This window comes from Camelus ferus, chromosome 6, assembly GCF_009834535.1.
Source record: "Camelus ferus isolate YT-003-E chromosome 6, BCGSAC_Cfer_1.0, whole genome shotgun sequence".
NCBI classification, from domain to species: domain Eukaryota; kingdom Metazoa; phylum Chordata; class Mammalia; order Artiodactyla; family Camelidae; genus Camelus; species Camelus ferus.
In genome coordinates, this window is record NC_045701.1 from 29,879,862 (window position 1) to 29,900,822 (window position 20,961).

The window sequence follows — 20,961 nt, forward strand, 5'->3', positions numbered from 1 at the left end:
TACTATGTATAAAATAGATAAACAGCAAGGACCTACTGTAAAGTTCCTACAAGGAACTATATTCAATATCTTGTAATAACCTATAATGGAAAAGAATCTGAAAAGAATACTTCTAAATCCCTCTAAGCTGCTTTCTCCAAATTCACCGTAGTATGCTCATGTTCTTAAATTATGAGACCTAGAATTTTTGAAAGGCTCTGTATCTGTATAGAGATATCTACATCAGTATCAAACAGGATTAGATCATCACCTTCATTTAAAAATTCTAAAGTCACATTATTAGTTGTGGTGATCATAATGTTGACTTAAATGTTTACTTTCCTCCGGCTAAAGTGAGATTGAAAGGACAAATTCACAAAACAAGCAGAGGAACAGGTTACAGTCAAGTATGAATGTAACTGTTCTTACAGATCCAAAAATCTCAGCATTACTACAGCATACTTGGGGTTGATATTGGTGTAGAATCATGGAAAGAAGGGAACAGATAAAGCCTTTGAAGTGGTTTGTAAATTCTTTGTAACAACTAACCTGTCTTTATTTATATCCTTTGGTTTCCTAGAACCCTTTACTCCTACATTTTCATTCCTAAATCCAGTATCATCTCTATGGAGGGAAAATATAGCTTCATTACTATAAAAATACACACAGATGCTGCTGGTTATACTTAATATTCGGATCCAAAGCTTAAGGCCAACTTATTCTTCAGCTTAGACCCAGGCCTCATCATCTTCCCTTTTCCCCAAGAGGCTGGACCAATTTAAATCTCACTTAAAGAAATAATTTCTAAGATGTGGCCAAAACTTTCTCATTGTTATTCTTAGATGAGGCCACTGGGAGAAGCTGGGCAATCCAGGAGGGCGAGACCCAGTCTTGGCATATTTATTACAAAGTGTGAGGGGAACAGGAGCTCAGTGGTAAGGCCTGGCTGCACACAGAGCGCTGTGGAGCACCCCCTCCGAGATGGGATGTCGAGGACAGAAAAGCCACAGCTCAGAACGTGTTTGCTCCATACTCTCCTTTACAGATAGGGGTGTAATTGGTTCTTCCCAAACCAGGAAAGACCACAGTACCATTTACAACCGCATATAACCACCTTTTCAAGTTGTTTAAGCAATATGCTCATTTTCTGGGCTTCAAATCATTGCTATATTTGACAATATTGTCTTCAACACTCACCCCCTTTTAGAAGCCACATAAGATACTTGGGTGCCAGCATCACTGTGTTTGGCTTTGCTGCACATTTTCTCCCACTGACATGAGAGACGAGGAAACCGAAGCTGACTGCATACTCCAGGAGAGAGAAACCTAAATTTGGACGTCTCCTCTCTACTGGATTCTGTAATTCTCATGCAAACACTTCAGGTAACTCACAGCTCAGAATTTTTTGTAATGTCTTTTTCACTTTCCTTTAACCCTGTGCTGTAGTTTCTCCACATGAAAATGTAAATTAGAATCGCTCCCTTATAATGGAAACTGGTTAGAATCTCAATTATATAACATAGCCTCCAGTATCAGAACTTGTGTAATTAAATGTTGGGTTATATGTATTTTATCCATAAAAGCATAAGTGAACATGTTTAAATAAAATAACTGTACATTTCTTAAATTGAGATGTTAGCTGAACCACATGGGCCAGGAATAAACTGTGGAATGACAGCTTTATTCTATATCTCATTACTTATTCAAGTCATATATACCAGATTTCCTGACCCTGCAGATGATGCAGAAGAAAATATGAGGCAGTAAGAGAAGAACATTTTTGATCAGCCACACAGGAAAAACATGTTACAGACCATAAACACATTTTCTTTAGGAGAGGGAAGTCAAAAACAGTTTGCTTACCTATTTAAAAATATAAGGAAAGAATTATAAAAGTTATTCAATAAAAATATGTTACAATACAGACCATTAGATATAGAAAAAGACTGAGAGAGTAGATAGCAAAAAAGTGTGCGCGTGCACACACACACACACACACACCCTTAGGGCATGATTATAACTTAACAGCAAGAAAGCACTGAGCACAAAGCAGAGTGGATGAGGGGCACATAAGGAAAGATGAGGTGATTCAGACAGAAAGGCGGCTTCAATGGGGTTGTCTCAAGCAGGCTCCTGTCATGAATCTCCTGCTGTTCACTTGGACTTAGGCTGTGTCCCCATACAAGTCTTGTTGCCTTGCTTTTGTTTTTAGCAAACTGTAGATTCCAGTCTTTGCATTTTTTTTTTTTTTACATTTTTCCCTGACTAGAAGCAATTGTTTTCCTAATTGGCATGTTCATTGATTGAGACAATAAATATTTAATGAGCACTGCTAATTTATCTTGAACACTGTCCTAGGTTCAGGGAATACATCAGTGAGCAAAGTAATGTCCTCTTATATTCAGGTGGCTGGGACAGAAAATGCATTCTACGTATATAATACAGTGCCAGGTGGTGATGTGCTTTGTAGAAAACTAAAGCAGAATTGGGAAACAGAGTAGCAGAGATGGGCTAAATCAGAAAGGCCTCGCTGAGTCTCTGACTTTTACCAGAAAACTGAATGAAGTAACAAATTAAGTCATGCGAATATTGGCAAAAAGGAGTGACAGGCATTCCAGACCTTGATACCGTCCACACTTGGCGTATCAGGTATCAGCACGGCTGGATGGGGTCCATAGAGGGAAAAGCGGTAGGAAATGAGGACGTGAAGGAAGGTCTCAGGGCCTTATAGACTGACGTAAGGAATTTGGAGTTGTATTAGGAGGTTGAGAGCAAGTAGTTGACAAGATCAGATTCTCTAAAGCTATGTTTTGAACATGGGGCCTAAAGGATCTGTTGACGGTTTGGATGTAGAATACTGAGAAGGGTGGGAAGGTTGTGGCCAAATTTGTGGCCTGAGCAACTGAGTGATGGAGGTGCCATTGAATGATACAGCACAGAAGTAAGGACCAGCCAGTTTGGGGTGAGTACAACCAAAATTTTAGTCATGGGCATCTTGCATTTTAGGTACCTTCCATAGCAAATGGAGATGCTGAGTAAGAAATTGGGTAGATAAATCCAGGTTGCAGAAAAGACTTCACAGCTCGGGAGAGAAAATTTGTCTTCATCTCACATGGATAGTTTTTATGTCAAGGAACTAGCTGACAGGTCACTTACAGAGAGAGCATAATTGGAGAAGGAAAAATATCAAGAACCGTGTCTTGAAAAAAAACATTTACAGTTCAAGGCAACCGGAAGGAACTCTTATCATAGGCACCCTGGATAACCGATAGAAAAAGTAATGAGAATGAATAGTCCATGCGCAGATCTTTAATTAATGTAATTCAAATCTCAAAGTGCTTTTAATAATATATGCCACTGTAGTTATTTTTGTTCTGTGTGGCAAGATAGAGAGAGAGAGCACCATCGTGAGGTACCTTCCCAGGATGTGATAAATTTCACCTGAGGACTGAAGGCCATGTACTCTAGTTGGGGTAAATTTCAGCTAAAAGAGTAATCATGTTGTTTTGGAGTCTGATCCCCATTCGTACCAATTTCATTTTTAAATTGTTTATTTAAGGTGATAGTGCATGGAACTTACTCTTCTTCCACAAAAAACTTTTATTACAAAGAGGACCAAGTTAAAAAGAGAGAGTACTTTGGAGAATTGTGCAGATGTCACTAAACACTGAGCAAAATTAACAGTGCAAATTGTGGAATTTTTTTCACAGAGATATTTATACGTAAGATGGAACACAAATGTCACAATTGACCTTGCTGTAAGCAATCACTGATAAAATGTTGTTTTCCTTACCTCTTTTCCAACATTCCCAATACTACATAAACAGAAACCCCATCTAAAACTATGCATGTGATGTTATTAAAGATTACAGTAGTAAACAAACTCTTGCTTTATGGCTATACATTCCTGCAATGTTTTCTTGTCTCTTTTTACACAGATTTTAATTGTTTAAACCCCCATATATCCTAGATAGATAGATAGATAGATAGATAGATAGATAGATAGATAGATAGATTATATATAACATTCATCCCCAGGTGGATGTTTCTGAGCTAAGCCTCTGAATGGCAAGGAGCATCTACCTTGGTTTATGTAGTGCTGAGGACGTGACACAAAGGCTGATGTTTAATGGACCATGATGGGCATGGTGAGCATGTTGACAAGGCTATAACAAGCAGCTACACCTACAAGTTTCTTATTTCTTCCCAGTGTCACATTGGGACAAAGAATGCTGGAAATCTTTAAGCACTCTAAAACTATGCTGCTATTTGAATTGTAAAGTCATTCAGAGAACATCTTCATGAGAAAACTTCTGTAAAGTCATTTGTAACATGGTAATGTCTTGTTATTGCAGTTTTAGGGGAAAAAATAGTGAACAACGCAGGAAGGAATAATCACTCTGACCCTGTGAGTGAATTCATTCTTCTTGGATTCCCTTGTACCTGGGAGACTCAGATCCTCCTCTTTGCATTCTTCTCTGTGATCTATGTGCTGACACTAATTGGAAACCTGTCCATTATCTGTGCTGTGTGGTGGGACCACCACCTCCACACCCCCATGTACACCCTGCTGGCCAATTTTTCGTTCCTGGAGATGTGGTATGTCACCTCCACTGTCCCCAGTATGCTAGCCAGCTTCCTCTCTGAGACCAAGACCATCTCCTTCATGGGCTGCTTCCTCCAGTTCTACTTCTTCTTCTCCATGGGCACCACTGAGACCTTCTTCTTGTCTGCCATGGCCTTTGACAGGTACCTTGCTATCTGCAGGCCCCTGCGCTACCCCACTGTCATGACAGTTCAGCGCTGCATCAGAATGGGAGCCTGCTGCTGGCTGTGTGGCTTCTCCTGTTTTCTCCTCCCAGTTTATCTCATCTCCCAGCTTCCTTTTTGTGGCCTCAATACTATTGATCACTTTTTATGTGACCCAGGACCCCTTATGAAGCTGTCCTGTGTGCCAGCTCCTGCCACTGAGATCACCTGTGCTGTCTTTAACTCAGTCCTAATTTTCTCCACTTTCGTGTTCATTACCAGCTCCTACACCCTGGTGATCAGAGCGGTACTGAGGGTCCCCTCAGCACAAGGCTGGCGTAAAGCCTTCTCCACATGTGGCTCCCATCTGGCTGTGGTGTCCCTGTTCTATGGCTCCATCATGGTGATGTATGTGAGCCCAACAGCCGGCAATCCAGCAGGGATTCAGAAAATTGTGACCTTATTTTATTCTGTGATGACGCCACTTTTCAATCCCTTGATCTACAGCCTCCGGAATAAAGAGATGAAAGAGGTCCTGAGAAGACTGTTTAGGATCATGATATCTGGTCAAGGACAGCCTCTCAAACACTAGAATCCAAATATATGTAGGACATATAGTGATAAAAAATTATAGGAGGTTTGGTTTTAAGTAAATTCCTATAGTCCCTGGAATATTTGCAGGGATGCATCTCAATGAAGCAAATAGCAAATAAGACCTTACCAGAAAGTGCATAGATCTTGTATACTAGGCTTTATTATATTCATGTCTCTTTTCTTGTCTGCATGGGAACAGGAAAATGCCAGACATTCTCAAGCATTTTTCAAGAAAAAACAATATATAACCCAGATGTCAACCGCTCAGTTTCTATCTTTTGCAAATTTCACACACACACACACACACACACACACACACACACACACACACCCCCATACAAGCAGGGTCATGTGTGCTTCCCTCCTCTCACTCCTAATCTACCTGCTGTCTTATTTTGATCACATCAGTCTGCATGGGAGACTCATGCCCTTCAACATTTTATCCAGAATCAAAGTCATTCTAGCTTTGTGTAGGTTTCTAAACTTGACTGTAGGGTGGGGTTGAGAATGACCACCGTGCTGAACACCCAATCACTTTCTCATATTATACCTCATGCTGCCTCTTTCTCTTCATTTCTCATCCTCTCCCTACCACCCACACGAGTGACCAGAACATCTCTCCCTTCCTTATTCAGAATAATTTTGTCCATATGTGGGACCTTTGGGGTTTGAGATTCGTCCTCAAGTGCTTATAGAAAAACTTCTTCTTAGCAAAACCAATTTTTGAACAGGATCTTGTGAAAATAGTTTTCTCCAACTGGTTACTGTTTGGGTTCTTTTAGGGTGATGCAATTTGATATATTCCTTCCTTATTATTAGTACCACCCAGGAAAACTCAATACAAAAGAATAAATATACTGAAACAAAACAGAAATAAGATCTCTATTGGAAATACGATTACCTGGCAAAAAAAAAAAAACCTAATGAAGCAATAATAACTTGTATTTTAAATGCTTTATGATTTTTTTCAAAGTGCTTTTCTCCCTGTATGTATTAGAATGAAAATTAGCCATGCAGAGAGGATAATGTGTGTGAGTCTGAGGACAGAAATAAGATAGTATAGCCAATGTCTGGAATGAGGTATATTACTCTCCAGTTAATCTTCAAAGTGCCCTGAAATCATCTTATTCCATCTAAGAAAATAATTCTTACTTTGAGAGGGCACAATCTTATCTACTAATGAAATTGCACCCAGTTCCACAGGAGCACAAAAAAAGACCAGATTCACTAGTCTATCTTCGTTTTAGCTACGCAAGGGAAATAAAAGTCAGGCTCTACATAAAGTAATAGTATGACTTAGTTTAAAGCTTGAGTGCAAGGCTATTCTGCAAAGCCCTTTGCGTAAATCACAAAGCAGCAGCTCCTCAGCATAGGTCTGAATCAGAAGTTCTTTTATGTCCCACTTCCTCTGGGGAAACTCTCACACACATCAAGGGGCACATTTCTGCTCCCAGGGCACAGGCTGGGTGGCAGGCACCACTTTCTCTTTTGGACAGGCTCCCTTATGCCAGGAACAACCTGCAGACCCTTACACAGTATCCCTCAATAGAGGAGAGAGGAAGTGAGCATGCAGCCTTCCTCATCTTCTCTCATTAGAAGTACTGAATAAAAGGGGGGAGGCAACTGTTTAATCCTCCAATTCTCCCAAAAGAAAGAGGGAGAAGTTAGGGATTAAAAGACAGCCCATTAATACTCATCAGTTATCTCCTGAACTGAAACTCAGAAATCTTCTCATCCCAGTACTTATTTCTTTGCCTATGTTTTTACCAAGTGCTAGCAGATATTTTTCATGATGTGAGTTTTCACAAAAATAATTTCAAAAAACGATTAAAAGCAGTAAGAAACTTTAAAATGGTGGCCTCATGCAAAGTAAAAATATAAAAAATAATAATCAGAAAGAATGTAATGGAAAGAAAATGCCATTCATAATAACAACAAAATGTAGTACACCTCTAAATAAACTCACCAAAAATCTGTGAAGTGTATACAAGGAAAACCGCAAATACTTAACTTTAAACAGGAAAAGAAAATGAATAAATGGAGATACCTACCATGTTTCTATATGTAATGAGTAAATGATGTAAATCTGTCATTTTATCCCAAATAAATTTATAGATTTAAGGAAAATAAAATAATGATAATAACATTAAGGTCATACATGTCCAAATGTTCAGTTATTAGAGATTAAGTGAATTATCATATGTTCAAATTACAGAATATTGTACAGATATCAAACAGATATTCAAAATCATATTTTGAAATATAACTGATGAGTTGGGAAAATGTTAACAATATAATGCTGCTTAATCTTTTTTTCCAAAATAGAAAAGACTTACATAAGTGTTTCCAAACTTATTTTGTAATTAAGAAAATACAGGAAGGAATTACATAGAAAATTTCACAGTTGCAATCTTTTAGTAAAATTATAGGTGATTTTGCTCTGCTTCTTGATATGTTTTACAAATTTACTATGATAAGCTTGTCATTTTCTTCTTACCAAATTTTTTTTAAAATGTTAACTCAAAAATATCAACTTGACAGTGTTAAAGAAGATGTATTCTTTATATCTAATTCTCTCAGAGTGAAATGGGGGGATCTTGCTTCAGGAAGTGAAGCAAAATGGGACTCTGGCCTGGAGTCTCGGTGCTACTAGCTGAAGCAGCCACTGGTGAACTTTCAGCAGCAAAATCTGGAAAGAACTTGGATGATAGACCCCGTCCTCAAAACTAAAACTGGCTCAGAACTGATATACCTTCAAGAACAAAATAAAGCATACATAAAATGCACAGATACACAAGCAAACTTTTTATATCTTGTATTTCCTATAAATGTTCTTGGAGATTTTACTTGCTGCCTAGAGCTCATTTAGGACACAAGTGCTGCATGTGTAGTTTTTGAGACATCGTCAGTGTCCTTTTAATAGCACAGTGGCTTAAACTAATCACATAAATAGACTTAAGTATGACAGAAGTTTCCGCTTCTTGGTTTTGGGCGCTCTCCTCCAACCTGTCCTCCTTTATATAATCTGCATTTTCTCTTATCTATCTCAATTCCTCAAGCTTCCTCACAGAAAGTCAGCCCTGGAGAATAATCTGAAATTGTAAATAAATTACACAGTCACCAGTAAATAAGTTGTTAAGACCATTATAGTATGTACACATGATAGAATGTCTTACCAGTAAGAAGATAGTTTTAAAGACTGTCCCAAAATATGAGTAAAGACTTAAGAGATGCTATTAAGTGAGAAAAATAAGATTCAAAATTGTTATAGTATAATTAGAAAAGAATTAGAAATGAAAAAAATGGGGAATATGCAGTAAGGTATTAATAACAATTTGACTTAGGTGGACTAGTGGTGCCATTAATTTAACAGGGAAGAATAAATCTGACTCCATGTTAGATCTCTTCCTTTAGCTCTAACCCAGAGCTCCCATTTCCTGTGCTCAGTCATGCTGGTTCTTCACCTTTTGCAAAGGAATGTTGCCTATAGCCTGAAATATACAGGATAACCCATTCTCAAGCTTCTAACCTTTAAGGGTATAACACTTTTCCATTCATGTAAAGATAAAAAGTTGCAGAACAGAGAATAACATTCGTGTTGTTGGAGGTTTACAGGAACATCATGACCTGACCTACCTACATGGACAGCTGAAAGAACAAAGGATTTTGACACTAAGAAGTTTGAAACAACCAACTACACCCTCTCCCTTTTTTAGTATAAAAGGAGCCTGAATTCTGACTTGGGTAAGATGGTTCTCCAGGACATTAGTCTGCCATCTTCTCTGTCTGCTGGCTTTCCGTATAAAATCATTATTCCTGGCCCCAACACCTTGTCTCTCGATTTATTGGCTTGTCATGCAGTGAGCAGAGTGAGTTTGGACTCGGCAACATTAATACTGTTTTCTATATTTCTGTATTTGCCAATTTTCTGACATAGTGTAAATGCAAAGAGCAAATAACTATCAGTGGTACACAACTTAAAATGATTAACACTTGTATGTGCAAAAGGCACTAATGGTGTTATTTCTGGGAATACAGTGCATAGAAGAGGTATTTTGAGAGATTTGGTCTGGTGAGTCTCAGGCCTTTGAAACTGTCTCCCTAAAACAGTCTCCTCCTCAAGAGTAGTCAGTATCAGCCCTGTGTGGGGGAAATTGACACAACTTGTGTATTTCAATAAGCTGTTTCCTCAATAGTTGTGTCATTAGCTTTCTCTGTATCATTCAAAGCCACTCTATTTATGCATCCAGGAACTTTTCCTGATTTTCCTCTTGATTTTCATTACATAACACAAGCTGCCTGAGACTGTCTTTAACAGTTTAGGCACAAATGAATGATATTATTGACCCAGAACTACATCCCACCCTAGAAACCAACTTCTGTTCACATTGTTATTATAGGAACTCCCTGAGCTATGGCTTAATATTGATAAAATGCACACTATCTCCCCATCTCACACATACTCAAAGGTGGTATTTAGATACTATAATCATGTATTTTCTCTATCCCACAATATTCTTTCCCTCCTTGGAAACATTCTTTCACTCACTTACTCATTTTTTAAAAATTTACTCATCTCCCAAACATTTATTGGGTGTCTCTTATGTGCCAAGTGTTGGGCCCAGGCTTGGGCAAATAAGGAAGTTCAAAATACTCACAGACTTTAGAGACTAAAAAAGGAAGACAATGATGGATATATGAAGTATATACATGACTATGAGAGTATACTCCTGAACAAAACTACATGAGTTTTTGTTTTTTAACATTTTTTTATTGAGTAATAGTCATTTTATAATGTTGTGTCAAATTCCAGTGTAGAGCACAATTTTTTGGTTATACATGAACATACATACATTCATTGTCACATTTTCTTTCGCTGTGAGCTACCACAAGATCTTGTATATATTTCCCTGTGCTATACAGTATAATCTTGTTTATCTATTCTACATTTTGAAATCCCTGTTTGTCCCTTCCCACCCCCTGCCCCCTTGGCAACCACAAGTTTGTATTCTATGTCTATGAGTCTGTTTCTGTTTTGTATTTATGTTTTTGTTTTTGTTTTTGTTTTTTAGATTCCACATATGAGCGATCTCATGATATTTTTCTTTCTTTTTCTGGCTTAGTTCACTTAGAATAACATTCTCCAGGAACATCCATTTTGCTGCAAATGGCGTTATGTTGTCAGTTTTTATGGCTGAATAGTATTCCATTGTAGAAATATACCACTTCTTCTTTATCCGGTCATCTATTGATGGACATTTAGGCTGTTTCCATGTCTTGGCTATTGTAAATAGTGCTGCTATGAATATTGGGTTGCAGGTGTCATTTTGAAGTAGGGTTCCTTCTGGATATATGCCCAGGAGTGGGATTCCTGGGTCATATGGTAAGTCTATTCCTAGTCTTTTGAGGAATCTCCATACTGTTTTCCACAGTGGCTGCACCAAAGTGCATTCTCACCAGCAGTGTAGGAGCATTCCCTTTTCTCCACAGCCTCTCCAGCGTTTGTCATTTGTGGATTTTTGAATGATGGCCATTCTGACTGGTGTGAGGTGATACCTCATTCTAGTTTTAATTCACATTTCTCTGATAATTAGTGATACTGAGCATTTTTCATGTGCCTGTTGATCATTTGTATTTCTTCCTTGGAGAATTGCCTGTTTAGGTCTTTTGCCCCTTTTTGAATTGGGTTGTTTGTTTCTTATTAAGTCGTATGAGCTGCTTATATATTCTGGAGATCAAGCCTTTGTCAGTTTCATTTGCAAAAATTTTCTCCCATTCCATAGGTTGTCGTTTTGTTTTATTTATGGTTTCCTTTGCTGTGCAGAAGGTTGTAAGTTTAATTAGGTCCCACTGTTTATTCTTGCTTTTATTTCTATTGCTTGGGTAGACTGTCCTAGGAGAAGATTTTTGAGATGTATGTCAGATAATGTTTTGCCTATATTTTCTTCTAGGAGGTTTATTGTATGTTGTCTTATGTTTAAGTCTTTAATCCATTTTGAGTTGATTTTTGTATATGGTGTAAGGGAGTGTTCTAGCTTCATTGTTTTACATGCTGCTGTCCAGTTTTCCCAACACCATTTGCTGAAGAGACTGTCTTTATTCCAATGTATATTCTTGCCTCCTTTGTCAAAGATGAGTTGACCAAAAGTTTGTGGGTTCATTTCTGGGCTCTCTATTCTGTTCCATTGGTCTATATGTCTGTTTTGGTACCAATACCATGCTGTCTTGATGACTGTAGCTCTGTAGTATTGTCTGAAGTCTGGGAGAGTTATTCCTCCAACCTCTTTCTTTTTCTTCAGTAATGTTTTGGCAATTCTAGGTCTTTTGCAGTTCCATATAAATTTTATTATGATTTGTTCTAGTTCTGTGAAATATGTCCTGGGTAATTTCATAGGGATTGCATTAAATCTGTAGATTGCCTTGGGCAGTGTGACCATTTTAACAGTATTGATTCTTCCAATCCAGGAGCATGGGATAGCTTTCCATTTTTTAAAGTCTTCTTTAATTTCCTTCATCAATGGTTTATAGTTTTCTGTGTATAATTTTTTCACCTCCTTGGTTAGATTTACTCCCAGATATTTTATTACTTTGTGTGCTATTTTAAAGAGGATTGTTTCTTTACTTTCTTTTTCTGTTGATTCATCATTAGTGTAAAGAAATGCAACTGATTTTTAACATTAATCTTGTAACCTGCTACCTTGATGAATTCTTCAATCAGCTCTAGTAGTTTTTGTGTGGACCTTTTAGGGTTTTATATATATAGTAACATGTCATCAGCATATAGTGACACTTTTACCTCTTCTTTTTCAATTTGGATCCCTTTTATTTCTCTTTCTTGCCTGATTGCTGTGGCTAGGATTTCCAAGACTATGTTGAATAGGAGTGGTGATAGTGGGTAGCCTTGTCTTGTCCCAGATTTTAGTGGGAAGCTTTTGAGTTTTTCACCATTGAATACTATGCTGGCTGTAGGTTTGTCATATATAGCTTTTATTATGTTGATATATGTTCCCTCTGTACCTACTTTGGTGAGAGTTTTTATCATAAATGGGTGTTGAATTTTATCAAATGCTTTTTCTGCATCTATGAAGATGATCATGTGGTTTTTGTCCTTTCTCTTGTTGATTTGATGGATTACATTGATTGATTTGCGTATGTTGAACCACTCTTGTGTCCCTGGGATGAACCCCACTTGGTCATGATGTATAATCTTTTTTATGTGCTGTTGGATTCTATTTGCTAATATTTTGGTGAGGATTTTTGCATCTAGGTTCATCAGTGATATTGGCCTATAATTCTCTTTTTTGGTAGTGTCTTTGCCTGGTTTTGGTATCAGAGTGATGGTGGCTTCATAGAATGAGCAAAACTACAGGAGTTTTGATATCAGCTCACCACTTAACTAGCTGTGTTAGCTTCAGAAGATTACATAACCACTCAGTGTCTCAAATCCTCATTTATAATGGGTATACAAAATTTACACTATATTGTAAGAATTTAGTAAAATTACTTGGGAAGGGAATTCCTCACAAAGTGCACATTGAAAAAGGTAGATAGATAGATAATAAAAATAGATTAGAGAATTAATGTAAGTTAGTAATTACAGAATGTTTAGAACAAGGTCTGGCTTTAAAGAAAAAGTAGAAAAAATCTTTTAAGAATCATATGTGGTTTATAAAGAAAAAATACAGAAAATTCAACAAAATTGATAAACTTTAGTTATAGTGACAGAGAAAGAAGAGAAAAACTCAAATAACATACATCATAAATTAAAGTGTGGACATTACTACCAACTTTACAGAAATAAAGATTATAAAAGCCAACAAATTATATAACCTAGATGAAATCAACAAATCCCTAAAACACACAAACTATCAAATGTATATCTCAAAAAGATATAGACATCTGAATAGACCAATAACAAGTAAGGAGATTAAAAGCGTAATCAGAAACCTAGAACAAAAATAACTCAAGGACCAGATGGCTTCACTGGTGAACTCTACCTAACACTGAAAGAAGAGATCTTTCTCAAACTCTTCAAAAAATAGGAATAAGCATTTCATAATTCATTCAAAAATCTAGTATTATCCTAATACCAAAGCCAGAAAAAGACATGACAAGATAAGAAAACCACAGACCAATATCCCTAATGAATATAGATGCAAAAATCATCAACAAATACTGGCAAACAGAATTCACTAGCATATTAAAAGAATTATACACCATGACCAAGTGGGATTTATCCCAGGAATGCAAAGACAGTTCAACTTATGAAAATCAAGTAATATAATACACTGCATTAGTAGCTTGAGGGGAGCAAACCACACGATCATCTCAACAGAAGCAGAAAAAGCATTTGATAAAAGCCAACACCCTTTCATGGCAAAAACGCTCAACAAACTAGGAATAAAAAGGAATTTCCTCAAACTGACAAAGAATATTTATGAAAAACTCACAGCTAACATTATATTCAATGATCCCCCTAAGTCCAAGAGCAAGATCAGATGTTTTCAGAATAAATTTCTTAAATCTTTAAAGTAACAACAGATTCCCAACAGAAAAATGGACAAGACTTAAAAAAGTCATTTCACAAAAAAGAGTATATCCAAATATAACACAGGATGTGACTAAATGTTAAAAAAAAAAAAAAAAATGACATAGCCAAGGACCAGCAAATAATGCAAAATAATGGGGTTGTCATCTACTACTCATGAGAGGGTACATTTGGCAAACATTTTGGAATACTTTCTGACGTTATCTGTTAAAGTTTAACATAGGTGTCCCCTTGAATTCATCATTTTACATATATATATATTATATATGTATATTATATATAATATAAATACCTGCAAATATACACCAAGAGATATGCAGAATACTATTCATTGCAGTGTTATTCATTACAGCCCCAAACTAGAAGCAACTCAAATGTCCCAACAATAGGGTAAAGACTTGTGGTATATTCATTCAAAGAAATATTATACAGCAAGGAAAAATGAGCTACAGTTATATGAAAAACCACATTTTTTTTTCATTTTGAAATGAAAAAAAAAAAAAGGCCAGATCTTTTAATTATTCCCTCAAACACTTCCAGTGATCCTTTCTTACAGTGCAAGCCAAAGTCTTTACAATAGCCTACAAAGCCCTGACTGATCTGCCCTCACCCTGTTTCCTCTCTGCTGTCATGTCCCATTGCTTACACTGCTACAGCCACACCAGCCTCCTTGCTCTTTCTCCAACATGTTATACTTTCTTTGGCCTCTGTCTTCTATAATTAAATATTCTTTTTGCCTGGAATACAGTTCTCCCAGATATCAAAAAATATTTGTCCTTTCACTTTTAAGACATTGTTTAACTCACCTTCTGTGAGGCTTTCCTTAGCACTCTATTTAAAATTATAATCCCATCATTCTAGCATTCTTTCCTCCTTCCCTGCTTTCTTTTCTTCTCCATATTATTTTCTAATATACATGTAATTATCTTATTTAGGTTATTTATTTTCTTCTTCTTCCAATAAAATGTAGATACCATGAAGACAGGAGTTTGGGGGTGAGTTCTACAATATCCCTGGTATCTGAAATAGTGATTGGTATTCAATAAATATTTGTGGAATAACTGAAAGCCAATTAAATTTCTTAAGCTGCCAACTTTTCCCCTGGTTTACTGACATATAATTGACATGTAACATTGTATAAGTTTAAGGTATATAACCTGATGATTTGATATACATATGTAGTAAAATGATTACCACAATAAGGTTAGTTGATACCTCTGTTGCCTCACATAATTACCTTTTTTTTGGAGGTGGGTGGTCATGAGAAGATGTAAGATCTACTTTCTTGGCACCTTTCAAGTATATAATATAGTTTGCTAACTGTAGTCACCATCTGTACATTAAACTTACTCATCTTATAGCTGGAAGTTCGTATCCTTTGACCAACATCTCCGCATTTCCTTCACCCTGCCAGCCCCTGGCAGTTCACTATTCTACTTTCTATTTCTATGAGTTTGAGTTGTAAGTTCTTTTTGTTCTAAATAAAATGCATCTCAAATATCTCTAACAAACTATGCAAGTACAGATATCTGATGGACAAAGAATGATTTCTTCTTCTTCAAAATAGATACAGGGAACCCAGTGGTAAAGCTTCCTATTGTAACTATTATGACAATCCCAATTATTATTTAATTATTCCCCAGGAACCTTCAATTATACATGGATAGTAGAGAACTTAAAAAATTGAATCAAATTCCACATCTTTGCTATTCTTTGGAGAATACTAAGACTTGGTGTTTGATTATAAGTAAATGAAAATTTTAAATGATCTCCTCTTTTAAACAAATACTAACAAATCATCAAGAGAGAAAGTCCCCAGTCCCAAAAGATCATGACACAAGGAAGTATGCGTATATATTACCTTCATCTGTGCTTTCGTCTTGACCATGAACATGTGCCTTGAAGCTGGAGAAAAATATCTTGTAGGGTTCACCTTTTGCATTGCATGAAAGATTACAAACTGGATCATCCAATTTCTTGGAAGTCCCTCACATGCCTTTTGCTCCATGGAGTAATACTTTGTTTCCCATCTCTGAACGTCTTCTCAGCATTCATCTGAGGGATGAAAGGGAAACTGTAACATGTGAGCCATGTGTGCTCCAATTTTTTTCAAAAAGAATTTAATAGGAAGCATTTTCTTATCTTCAAGAAAACTGAAAATACTATGATGAAATGCTGGCCAAAAAAAAAAAATAAAGCCTAAAAATACAGGTTCCCTTCTTGTTTCCTTAAGTTCTGGAAGATATTTTTCACTTAGTTATCTCTCTAAAAGGTAAATAAGAGGTATAAACAAAGAGGCTTAAGATTTCGAGTGAAGATGCGTATTAACTCATAAATTGCTGGAGAAGAATTTATTTGGGTGATTTCTGTTGCTTGGTGAGTAAAGGAAATATGACAAATCTTTCATTTCAGAGATATCTTCTTTCCCAACGCCATATATTTGCCTTTCAGTTCAGTTAGATTAATGAGCCCTGCTTTAATGTGTACTTATTCTTTCTGAAGGAGCGGTTTTTTTCAGCATGTATGAGTTTTTGTTGTACATACAAGATTTACTCTAAATCTGTCATTGGACAATTGCTATCCCCAGTAAATATTCCAAAACAAAAAGGGTAAGTATCAATAATGATTCAAAACAAATCCTTTGTCAACGACATTTCTCTACGGAAACTAAATTACGTGAGATGGCTGACACTATTATCATGAGTGAAAAGGACACAGGAATGTCTAAAGGACAGAGAAATAATCCACTGGAATATAAATATATCTTTCAAACAAGGTATTAGGAGACATGATTCCTCAAAAGTTCTGTTAGGATAAGTGAATTCTTTCTTTAAAAATATTAACAGATTTTTAGACAACACATAGAGCCAAGCATTTAGCTGGCTTAATTTACTACATCCATATTTATACAATCCAAAGGGCAATGAGGATCTATAAATAGTAGCTCTTCCAATTTAGGTGCCATCTCAGTTGTCAAATAAAACAGTCAGCCATCTAGGGGGTCTGACTTAGGAACCCTGATACTATCTCCCTATACAGAAAGATGTCAATAACTTCCCTGACTCAAAGTCTTGGATTCCCACCTTGAAAAGGCTTCCTTGATTTATTAAATATTCTTTATAAAATTCAAAAATATTTCCAGTATTGGAAAACAAATCAAAGTTGAGCAAAACTGTATTAAAAGTTTACTATTAACTTCTTTATTATAAGCTCCATAAGCGGAAGACCTGTCATATCCATAGCTGTTTCTCCAGCGCTTAAAAGACTACTTGACACAAGGAAGATGTTAATAAAATGTTTTGGCTGAGTAATATTCCATTACACTGGACTGTTACTGGTATAATAATCTTCCTCATCCATTCATCTCTTAATGGACACTTGGGTTGCTTCCATACCTGCCATTTGCAGCAATACAGAAGGACCTAGAGAGTATTCTGCCCAGTGAAATAAAGTCAGACAAAGACAAATACTATATGATACCAGTTATATGTGGAATCTAAAATAATAATAAAAATAATAATAATCAAGAATATATAACAAAACAGAAACAGACTCATAGATATAGAAAACAAACTAATGTTTAACAATGGGGAGAGGGAAAGTGGGAGGGGGAAGGATAATGTTAGAAGTATAGGATCCCGAAATACAAACTAGTATGTATACAATAGATAAGCAACAAGGATATACCATATAGCCTGGAGAATTATAGCCATTATTGTGTAATAACTTCTAATGTAGTATAATCTGTAAAATTACTGAATCACTATGCTGGACCTGAAATAATACAATACTGTCAATCAAAAAGGAAAAAGAAATAATTTTGAATGAATTATTTTGGCTCATGTAATAGGTCAGAGTAAGGTTCTGAGGAAACAAGAGAACTGAGTTTTGACTCAATAACAACTACTTGGGATGGAAGCCACCAAGGGGCGAGAAATGAGAAGTTTCTTGCTTTAGAGTTGCCCAGGTGGGAAAGGCCTAAATGGGGCTTAGTGAGATGTAAAAAGACACCAGAATTCTGCCTAAAATGAAGAACATGAAGAAGGGCTGTGAATAAAGGAATATGGAAATCACCACACACACACACACACACACTATATATATATATATATATATATATATATATATATATATATATATATATGTCTTTCCACTTTTCTTGCAGCTCACTTGACCATGGGTACCATATACAGGCACACTGAACTTGACCCATCACTGAGACAGATGGCTCATCCTTACATCAACTGCCATAATGGGCATATTACACCTTGAGTAAGCTGGAGGAACTGAAAGTGCGAATGAGAATTAATTTATGTTCTGTCATGGCACTTCATTGAGACAGAGTGTTTTACAATATCTTGACTTCATTTTTATCATATGAGTTATAAATAATAATCGGATATTCATAGTATAATTGAAAGAACTTCACATGCACAGACAGACACATATAGTATCAGTAGTGCAGGTAAACAGCTGAAAAAGCAGACTAATACAGTTAGTTTGTCAGAATCACAGTTTATACTCTTTAGCATTCTTAGAAAGGTAAAAAATTGTCTCTAATTCATGTTTTCCCTCTTTTCAATTATTGTGACTTTTAAAAACAATATATGCTCAGGTGCTGGGTCATGAGAGTCACCATTTTGTTGCTTAAGGAAAAATCTGTTTACAACTTTATGAAATAAAAGGTAAAGAAATTAGGTGTTTTCAGGAAGAATCAGCATAGTCCATTCAAGTGCAGTAACCATGTCATCTCCGTGTCTTCCAGACCATGAATGTGTCTGAAAGAGAAACCACCCGCTTCGTTAGCCACTTTATCCTCATGGGCTTCCCCTCAAGCCCAGAGATGCAGCTCCTCTACTTCGGGTTCTTCTCAGCAGCCTATACACTGACCCTGGTGGGGAACACAGCCATTGTCTGTGCCGTGTGGTGGGACCAGCGCCTTCACACTCCCATGTACATCCTCTTGGGGAATTTCTCTTTCCTGGAAATATGTTATGTCACCACAACCATCCCTAACATGTTGGTCAACTTCCTGTCCACGATCAAGTCCATCTCCTTTGTGAGCTGCTTTGCACAGTTCTACTTCTTCTTCTCCTTTGGGTGTGACGAGGGCTTCTACCTTTGCATCATGGCCTTTGACAGGTACCTTGCCATCTGCCGTCCGCTGCATTACTCACGCATCATGACTAAACAGCTGTACACTGGCCTTGTCATCTTTGGCTGGTCCTGTGGCTTCATCCTCTTCCTAACCCCAGTTGTTCTCATTTCACACTTGCCCTATTGTGGCCCAAATATCATAGACCATTTTTTGTGTGATCCTGTCCCGTTGATGATGCTGTCCTGTTCTGAAGACACCACCACACAATTCATTTACTCCACTGTCAATGCTATTTTCATGATTGGCACCTTTCTCTTCATCCTTTGCTCTTACGCTCTGGTGATTCTGGCTGTGCTGAGGATGCCCTCAGCAGCGAGCAAACGCAAGGCTTTCTCCACTTGTGCTTCTCATCTGGCTGTGGTAGTTCTGTTTTTTGGTCCTGTTATGGTGATGTATGTTAGTCCTGGGTCAGGACACTCAGTAGAAATGCAAAAAATCATTACTTTGTTTTATTCTGTGATAACACCCCTCTGCAATCCTCTAATCTACAGTCTCCGGAACAAGGAGATGAAGGCTGCCCTAAGGAGAGCTTTTGGGACTGAAATACCTGTTCATAAAACATAAATCAGGCATCATAGTGAGCAAAGTCCCAACAGGACTTATCTCAAGGATATGAGCAAGACAGTTCTCCAGAAAACTGAATAATTTAGGTTAGGGAACTGTTACAATAAAGCCCATTATCCAACCTTGACAGGATAACTTCCTTTTCTCCCAGATCGTCTCATGGGACTATTACTCCACTGAATGTTTTGAGGACAGTTACTTCATCTATTATATACAGCAGTGCTCTGGAGCAAATTATTACCAATGCTACGTTAGTAAATCAGAAAAGTAACAGTTTTAGCGAGGTTCAAGAATTTCTTTAACATCACACAACTAGTAAATGATAATGGAACCAGAAGTTTACTGCAGCAGATGGTTTTTGGCAAGCTTCTATTTTCAGCTGCAGTTGTATTGAATAGTTCTGCATGAATTTTAACTCATACTAACTGCGTCCTCCTTGAAAGAAAACACCACGTATCTCAAATTTCTGTCTCAGAGATTCTCAGAAGTCACCAGAGCCCCGCAGCCTATACCTAAGGGCAGCCTTGAAATGTTACAGGATCAGTACAGATGGATGACTGCATCAAACATTTTTTTTTTCTGGAAGATTTTCCCTATGCATTTCAGAGGCCCTAAAATACAGTCTCCTTCTGCAGTAACCAAAGAGGTGACACAGCCGTTGTCAAAGCAACGAAGAACCAACAGAAGTTTTTATAAGCAAGTCATTGAGGGAGGAAGTTAAAAATGAGTGTCCAATGTAGTATGAAAGGATTAGTGGGTCTAAGACTTCCAGGTACATCACTGCTGCTTCCAAAATGAAGAATCAGAGTAACCTTAAGTTAGCACTAGAAGAAGAAACTGGAAGCAAGGGCAACAGTAAAAGGACCTTGTTAATGCTACCAGACGTGTTTGCCCCCAAGTTACTTTCTGCGGGAACTAGTGAACTTGAATAGGGTTAGTGGGCTACTTCCAGTCTCGCTGCCTCTGTCAGCGCAAAGCTGTATTGTACAGCACGGGGAATATAGCCAAGATTTTGTAATAACTGTACATGAAAAGTAACCTTTAAAAATTGTGTAAAAATTAAAAAAAATAAAATGGTACAATTGTCTTCAAAAGAATTAGTATTATATTAGATAACGAACATGAAATCGGCTGGCCCGGGAATTAGCACTATCACCTAAACACAATATAAAGCTGGGTAGAGTGTATCCACTGAGACAGGGGAAGAAAATTTAAATATATAAAAAGACATGGAATCCTTGTGGTTGAGGGTGTGATAGGAGGCTCTGAATGTTAAATGAGAACTTAGGTTTTCTTATACTCATGAAATCTGAAAGCCATGAGACAGTTCCAACAGGCATCAGCCCTTGCTGCCCGGAATCTGCAGGGG

The 20,961-nt window shown here is 37.0% G+C and overlaps 2 protein-coding genes across 2 annotated transcripts; both read left to right on the forward strand.

Annotated features, from left to right (window-relative positions):
* The first annotated feature begins 2,795 nt into the window (after positions 1–2,795).
* Positions 2,796–5,320, forward strand: LOC102505836 (olfactory receptor 11H6). Its single transcript, XM_006191243.2, has 2 exons — positions 2,796–2,820; positions 4,335–5,320. The coding sequence occupies exons 1-2, from the start codon at positions 2,796–2,798 to the stop codon at positions 5,318–5,320; spliced, it is 1,011 nt and encodes a 336-aa protein (XP_006191305.2).
* A 3,643-nt stretch (positions 5,321–8,963) lies between these two features.
* On the forward strand, positions 8,964–19,857 carry LOC102506095 (olfactory receptor 11G2). The gene is made up of 2 exons (XM_014564776.2): positions 8,964–9,066; positions 18,636–19,857. The coding sequence occupies exon 2, from the start codon at positions 18,639–18,641 to the stop codon at positions 19,590–19,592; it is 954 nt and encodes a 317-aa protein (XP_014420262.1). The 5' UTR covers positions 8,964–9,066; positions 18,636–18,638; the 3' UTR covers positions 19,593–19,857.
* The last annotated feature ends 1,104 nt before the right edge of the window (positions 19,858–20,961 follow it).